Here is a 7653-nt window from a genome sequence, read left to right on the forward strand (position 1 = left end):
ATTAGTGCACTTTTTGAACAGATCTGAAACCAGATCCACAACCTGCAAGTGGTCCTCTGTCACAATTGTGAAAATAAGTGTTGTTCTTGTACCACGACATGAGATCAAATCCAATTGACTTTCTAATCTAATATTTAATCTAATATATCTATCGTTTGACAAAAAACAAAAACAAAAAAACAAAAATGAAAAAAACAAACAGATCCACTACCTCATTCTCTACTATTACTTAACCTTTACCCCACACAAACAAAATTAAGGGCAACGTTATCTCTACGTGCAAATGAAAGATCCAGCTCCTACGAAGTTTCTTATTGTATCTCAGTAATGTTTTTGTCGAAGTTAAGCCAAGACTCAAAAAGTAAATAGTAATATTGTTCTGGGACCCCCTTCATGTCGCTTTATAATCCCTAACTGCTCGAGTTCCGCCACTGGAAGAAATCTGCTTCCCAATTCTCTGCTCCTCAAACTTCCATTTCATTTCAAACCTCTCATCGCAACCTGCTCTCTCTCTCTCTCTCTCTCTCTCTCTCTCTCTCTTTTCTCTCTCTCTCTCTCTCATTAGCGCAATTACCGGGTTTGTATTTTCACTTTGTCATTTGCTAATTTACTTATCAATCGCCATTTTCCATTGATTAGTGCTCATCATCTGCAGAACCCATTACTCCTGAATCTTAAAGTTTTCTTCTTTCTTCTTTCCCCTCATTTGGGTGCATATAATTTTGGCTGCTTTTCAGTTTTTAATTACTTATTGGTACTTTCGTTTACAATCTAGGCCATTGGATCAATTGCTTTCTCAAATTCTTGTACTTTTACGGAAAAAAATATTGGGTTTTGGATCTTAATGTTTTTGAACATCTGGGTAATATCTATTTTGCTGTTTTCTACAAGCTTGCTGATTCACTAATGTTCACAGAAACTCAAGAGATTAAATTGTTAATTGAGCATTGTGTATTTGTCAGCAGGAAAATTAGATTTAAGTGTAAATGGCTGTTAGGAGGCCTGGTGTGCTTGCCTTGTTTGATGTTGATGGGACTCTCACAGCTCCAAGAAAGGTATACATCTCTGGTTTTTATTTTGTCCTTTTAAATCACTCTTTAATTTTCAGTTGGAATTTTATGTACCGGTTTATCATGTTGGTTATCGATTTGAAAGGCATAATCTTTTGCACTTTTTGATCAGCTTGAGAAAATTTTCTAATTGAATGTATTTCGCTCAAATCCCAGGTTGTTACTCCAGAAATGTTGGGGTTTATGAGAGAACTTAGGAAGGTACGTAACCCGTTAGCCTGAAAGTGTACATCTTTGTGAGGTTTGCTTGTTTCTTGTTAATAATCAAAGCCTTGTTGGAGTGCAGGTTGTCACAGTGGGCATTGTGGGAGGATCTGACCTTTCTAAGATAACAGAGCAGCTTGGCAAAACAGGTGTATACTGTTATTTTGTAGAAGCTATATCTAGTAACTCCAACTGTATTGAACATTTAACTTTGCATATGATACATCATTGCGAGCTTCAGTTGTTGGAGCTCAAGTTTGGATATTTACTCATTATATAAACACTTATTTAACTTTTGTGCCTGGATGAATTTTGAAATTGTTTTGTTGCATCCGTTATTGGCGATTTAGATTGTCTTAATAGCGCAATATGCTATGTCGGTGCCCTGTTCCTTTTACATTAACTCTTAGATATCCTTCAATTCTAGTTCTCGAGGGACATTGTGGACACGTGCTTTATCTTCTTGACTGTCTATTAACTATGTCCTTGTCTTTGCAGTTATTGATGACCATGATTATGTATTTTCTGAGAATGGTCTTGTAGCTCACAAAGATAGGACGCTGATTGGCACCCAGGTATTATACAGCTTAGTGTGATAATAGAAACAAATTGTCACATTCATAATTTCATAGTGTCCTAATTAAAAGTGATGCTTGAATCAATTATGTGAAAGTTGATTTTTTTAAGTATCTAATGGCAAGAGGGATGCCTTGTTGGGGTAAATATGTGGTCCCCTTCTGGCCTAATATATGGCTGAAAGCAATAAGCAAAGCTAAAATTCTAATGATCCAATACCTTGAATTTGAGCATGGTATATATCGTAAAGATATAAACCTTCTCCTCAACAAAAAAGAAAAAGAAGAAATGGATCGTAAAGATAAATATTTCCATGATACAATCTTGTTCTTTGGATCTTTTGAGAGAAATTCTCTTCTGTTCTGCGAAGAAATTATTTGTGGCTAACGAAAGTAGTTAATTCATCTTATCGTGAGGTACTTGTCTGCTGTAGATTTCTTCTGGTCCGTATTTAGGTTTCACCCATTGTCCTCTATTACAGTTTGAAATTCTTGAACACTAAACCCGAGTCTGAAGTGGCTTTGGCTGGGTGTAGTGTAGGTGCCCAATAACCATGATTTGTTTTTTATAGGAATTGTGACAGAGTTGCATTATTTTTTCTTTGTTTCTGCATATTTTTAAATATTCCGTGATGTGATAAAAGTTCCAAACTGATGCATTTTGCGTTTTTCATTCTGTAGAGCTTGAAGACATATCTTGGCGAAGACAAACTCAAGGTAAAACCCATACTCTGTTGTATGCTATGACTCTCAAATTCCTTATTTGGAAGATATCTTAAGCAGTTTCAAGCACAACATACACATGGCACCTGGAAACTTAATTATGTTGTTCTTGAGATTGATCTGAGATGATTGGCATGCACTTGTGCAGGAATTCATCAACTTTACGCTTCATTATATTGCTGACTTGGACATACCGATAAAGAGGTTAGTGGAGTGGAAGCCTTTGTTAAATTTAAGCGGTTGAACGTAAACTTAAAACTTTTATTTTTAACTATAACTGTAGGGGTACATTTATTGAGTTCCGAAGTGGGATGCTGAACGTATCACCAATTGGGAGAAACTGTAGCCAAGAAGAAAGGGATGAATTTGAAAGATATGACAAGGTTAGACACTTGACCATAGATTTGAATTGTGAGTATATATTTTTATAACTGATATAAATTTTCTTTTTCACTTGTATATAACTTGAAAGTATGGTAATTCTTTGCAGGTTCAGAACATACGCCCAAAAATGGTTTCCGTCCTTCGTGAGAAGTTTGGTCACCTCAACCTGACATTTTCCATTGGAGGACAGATAAGCTTTGATGTAAATGATTTAATATTCGTTTATGGTTTAATGATTATTCCATTTATTTGTTTTTGCCTGCCTCATTCTTGAACTAGTCTAGTAAAAAGGTGACTAGACTTTTGAAATTGAAATCCAATGGTTTACAATGCTTGAACCAGGTTTTCCCGCACGGTTGGGACAAGACATACTGCTTGAGATACCTAGATGATTTTCAAGAGATCCATTTCTTTGGTGACAAAACTTACAAGGTTTGTCCATAATTTGATGGCTTAACCCTCTTCTATGTACAACTTCCTTCTCTATGAATTCATGAGTAGCAGTTCATGTTTTCTGTTTTACATTTATTCTTTTCGATGAAATTTCTGTTATTCGGGCCTTAAAGACTTGTGAGTTTTCTTTTCCGCAGGGAGGAAATGACCACGAAATCTATGAATCTGAAAGAACCGTAGGTCATACAGGTAAGCTCTCGTCCCAGGTTTAAATTTACTTGCGGCCGACTCTCATTAGAACTTACATACAACAACAACAACAACAAAGCTTTTTCCCACTAAGTGGGGTCGGCTATCATTAGAACTTACATACCTAAACAAAAAAATATTTACGGAATATGTATATCTGATGATGCTCTACCCTTCTGCAGTCACCAGCCCCGAAGATACAATCAAGCAGTGCACAGCTCTCTTCCTGAGCCCTTGAGGTGGGAGCCAACCTTTTGCTTTCGAGCAATACATGCCATTTTTCGAACAAGAAAAGTTAAATGCCATTTGTAATTCTGTATTTGAGAATAAATGTTAAGCAGAAATCTGTAATATGTAACATTATTATAGACTCAAAATATCTTGGTCGAGAAATTTCGTTTCTGCATTGTAATTTTGTGCTACCACAGTACCACGGATTCCTATTATATATAAATTGATCTAGTGAAAGGCATTCTTCACTTCCTTTTCAAATTGCTTCTGCTATATGTAATAACGATGGTTTACCTTGTCCCCCTTAAACTTTTGTGGCAGAGGAGGGGGCGACGCTTGAACTCAGTTCTAGCGTCTTCACTCCCTACCCCCCCCCTCCGCTGCTCGGTTTTTTGTTGTTTAGTTGCTTGCTTGCCTTGGTGTAGGCTTTCCTTGTTCTATGTTGGCATCTTGGCCCTGGTAATGTTATTCCCAGTTTCCAAAAAAAAAAAAAATTAATAGTTGGTGGAGCAACAGGTTATCAAATTATTCAATTTATACGTTGCACATTACTAATTAATCAACTTACAAGTAGCAAGCGGTGAATTGTTTTGGTGATAAGTCTTTCCTCTTCAACCCAAGCGTTCAATGCTAATTATAATGTCGCTTCTAATAAATAAACATACGAGAGCAACAAGTTATCAAATTATTCAGTTTATACGTTTCACATTACTAATTAATCAACTTACAAGTAGCAAGCGGTAAATTGTTTTGGTGATAGGTCTTTCCTCTTCAACCCATGCATTCAACACTAATTATAATATCGTTTCTAATAAATAAACATACGAGATTAATAGCTTAAATGCTTGAAAACATATGTCTACACGCAGAAATTTTGTGTTTTACATTTTCTATACCCAAATTTATATGACATAATTAAGCGTCACGAAAAGTAACTATAGGCATAGCGAAGCGACAAAAATAGTTTGCTTCACTTTCTTCACTTTAGTTCAAATCTTTCTCCAAATAATTTATTAGATCAATTAAAATATCTCATGTTTTCAAACAAATAAATATCCCATTTAAATAAAATAAAATAAAAATACCCATTGAATCAAGGGAACTTCAACAAAAAAATTCTCGATCATGTTCACTTTAACGAAAAACCACAAAGAAGATTAGATATTGTGCCTCTTATTTTCTTTGTTTAATCCCCACCGTATCATGTATTGTTTATTGATTGTGTTTTTAATTAAATTATTGTCTTAAAGGATGACCCAAGCACAAATTCGGGCAGAGGCTCCAATTTGACAGAAGATGGTCGTGTAGAATGCGATGCCAGTATTATGGACGGAAATTCTGGAGTTTTTGGAGCTGTCGGAGCAATTCGAGGTTTAAGATGATCTGTTTATCTGTTTCTGCTAAACATATTACTGTTTCCATGCTGATTTCTACTCTGCATTTTCCCTTGTGTCACTGAATATCCCCTTGCATATGTTGTAGACCAGGTGTCAGAAACCCCATCCAGGTCACTGCTTTATTGGCCAAGGAACAAATGATGAGATCCCCTCTGTTGGGCCGAATACCTCCCATGTACTATTTCATCTCTCTTAATCAGACAGTTATAGCTTTCATTCCAATCATTGCATTCAGCTCAGCGATATTTTCTTTTATTATTTTTTCCCTTCAATATTTGTAAACCGTAATAGCATTTTTTTTCCCAATCCTCCTGTTCTTCTTTCCTTTTCCCTTATTTTCTTTTCCTGTAATTTAATAATGGAGCAAATTTGTAATTTGTGTAGCTTCCTGGTTGGTGAAGGTGCCTGTGCGTGGGCAAAGTCCAAGGGCCTTGCTTTGGCAGCAAGTACTGCAGCTGATGATGAGGTAATCAATCACTAATCTTTATTTTTTATGCTTATGTTAACTGTGAAAATAAACAGTGAGAAAAATACATATCTAATTTTTCCATTTCATGGCTCTAAAGTTTCAATTGTAAATTTTTTTTTAAAGATGAATTAATCTTGTGTATTTCAAAACAGTGGCTGGTGACAGAAAGATCGAAAGCACAATGGAGAAAGTACAAAGCAATGGTAGATGATTCAAAAGCAAATACAGGTTTCTGATTTTAGACTTTATTGTAATCTTCAAGAGACTTGGGAGCAGCCTCTCCATAAATGGGGGTAAGGCTAGCCGACATTCACCTCTCCCAGACCCTGCGTAAAGCGGGAGCCTTGTGCACTGGGTACGACCTTTTATTGTAATCTTCAAGAGACCGCTGGAATATCAGGTATTTCATCGCTTTTTTATATTTAAAAAACCTATTCCTCTCTTTTCAAAGCTTATGTTATTTTCAGTGCAACTTACCATCTGCACGTCTACATTTCCTAGTAATGACATATCGTTGTATCTGTGTTTAGGATTAGTAGCTCAACAATGTGATTCTTGGAAGCATAATGGAGCTGAAGAGGATTGCATCATGGATACTGTTGGAGTTATTTGTGTGGACACTGAAGGACAAATAGCATCTGGAGCCTCAAGTGGGGGAATTGCGCTTAAGGTGACAGATGGTTCTAAGAACTTGCACTCTTTGTTTGTCATCTGTTTGGAGTGACTAGTGATTGATAATCTAACCGGATTTTTGTACAAAAAAAAAATACTGGTTGGTGGACGTGTGGGATGAGCAGCAATGCATGGTGCAGGGTGTTGGGGGTCCTCCAAGGGTCTTTTTGGTGCTCCGTGTATAGTTGGCTGTTGTGCAAGTGGTGCTGGAGAACATCTAATGAAAGGATTTGCAGCTCGCGAGCCCTGCGTCTCTTTGTCACTGTATGTCCTATTACTGTATAATTTGTTTTTTTAAATGTTTTCCCTTTACGTGAATGTTGAAATTCAAGACGGGAGCGGTCATGAAGTGGCCAAAATTGAAGCAGTCATGATTCTTCAAAGTTATAATTAGAGCTATAGAGTTGGGTGGACCTACAATGTCTATCAATTGCTTAGTTTATATACCATGTCTATTCTTGTCCGGATAAAACCAAGTACGTGAACTTGACAGTCATTTTCATTCCTTAGTTCACAGGAAGGTCCTGCCTCTGCTTGCACGAAAGTTTTATGCTCTGTTGTTCAAGAGAGTAATCACGATTGTACTGATAGAAGTGCCGGAATTCTACTTGTGTAAGCTGATGCTCCCATAATGGTGAGTCCCAAGCTAGAACCTTTTCGTGTTGGTTATGTTTGTGTAGAATACGTGTGTTTATGTGTTGCTTTTTAGGTTACAGGAAGGTCTCCAAAGTTGAAAGCTGTAGAGATTGGTGCTGCTTACACGTCCTTATCCTTTGGAATAGGATATTTTGGGAGCTCTATGGAGCGGCCAAAGGTATGTCCGTAGTCTTTTGTGATCGTTTTATTATTAAGTGGCTTCATCGTCTTCCTCTTAATTGTCAAGATCTATGATTTCGAACAAGAATGTGGGGATCCAATCCAAAATCGTGGACTAAATTTCTCTCCCATCTTTTAGGTTTCAATTCTTAGGAGTACAAAATTGCAAAGCAAAACCGGAGTGGATCATTTTGAGGCACGAATTAACATTTCTGGTGGAAAGCCGCCGTTACTGTAAACCAGCAATCCCGTTTGTTTAGTATTCCGGATTTACCCACCAATGCAGCTAGCTCCGGTGTAAAAGATCTTTGGTCTCAAATGGTTACAAGTTGTAAACTTTTTGAAGTTCTTATCTGGAATTAGCTGTTGGTTACTCCATCCTGGTTCATTGTGAAAACTACATTTGGGTGTTAGTAATTTTCACTAATGTGAGGTTTTTCTTTCATTGATAAACAACATATTAGGTTTCA

At 36.7% G+C, this 7653-nt stretch overlaps 1 protein-coding gene and 1 pseudogene across 4 annotated transcripts; both read left to right on the forward strand.

The window, feature by feature from the left end:
* The first annotated feature begins 398 nt into the window (after positions 1 to 398).
* Positions 399 to 4090, forward strand: LOC126629570 (phosphomannomutase). Of its 4 annotated transcripts, none has more exons than XM_050299663.1 (13): positions 413 to 577; positions 776 to 862; positions 966 to 1055; positions 1227 to 1271; positions 1357 to 1423; positions 1773 to 1849; positions 2531 to 2566; positions 2721 to 2776; positions 2856 to 2955; positions 3063 to 3158; positions 3299 to 3388; positions 3547 to 3598; positions 3781 to 4090. In XM_050299663.1, the coding sequence occupies exons 3-13, from the start codon at positions 987 to 989 to the stop codon at positions 3834 to 3836; spliced, it is 744 nt and encodes a 247-aa protein (XP_050155620.1). In that variant the 5' UTR covers positions 413 to 577; positions 776 to 862; positions 966 to 986; the 3' UTR covers positions 3837 to 4090. The 4 variants fall into 4 exon arrangements, with proteins under 4 accessions (XP_050155611.1, XP_050155620.1, XP_050155618.1 ...); XM_050299668.1 differs by lacking the exon at positions 776 to 862 and having other exon boundaries at positions 431 to 505; positions 543 to 577; XM_050299654.1 differs by lacking the exon at positions 776 to 862 and having other exon boundaries at positions 399 to 577.
* A 977-nt stretch (positions 4091 to 5067) lies between these two features.
* On the forward strand, positions 5068 to 7653 carry LOC126611856 (putative threonine aspartase; annotated as a pseudogene).

The sequence above is a fragment of the Malus sylvestris genome, chromosome 1, assembly GCF_916048215.2.
Source record: "Malus sylvestris chromosome 1, drMalSylv7.2, whole genome shotgun sequence".
Taxonomy (NCBI): domain Eukaryota; kingdom Viridiplantae; phylum Streptophyta; class Magnoliopsida; order Rosales; family Rosaceae; genus Malus; species Malus sylvestris.

Excerpts from the sequence above, each read along its gene's own strand:
- LOC126629570 (XM_050299654.1), top strand. The coding sequence starts at position 987 with ATGGCTGTTAGGAGGCCTGGTGTGCTTGCCTTGTTTGATGTTGATGGG. Across the intron at positions 1,056-1,226 it reads CTCTCACAGCTCCAAGAAAG|GTTGTTACTCCAGAAATGTT; the intron begins GTATACATCTCT and ends CTCAAATCCCAG. Across the intron at positions 2,777-2,855 it reads TTGGACATACCGATAAAGAG|GGGTACATTTATTGAGTTCC; the intron begins GTTAGTGGAGTG and ends CTATAACTGTAG.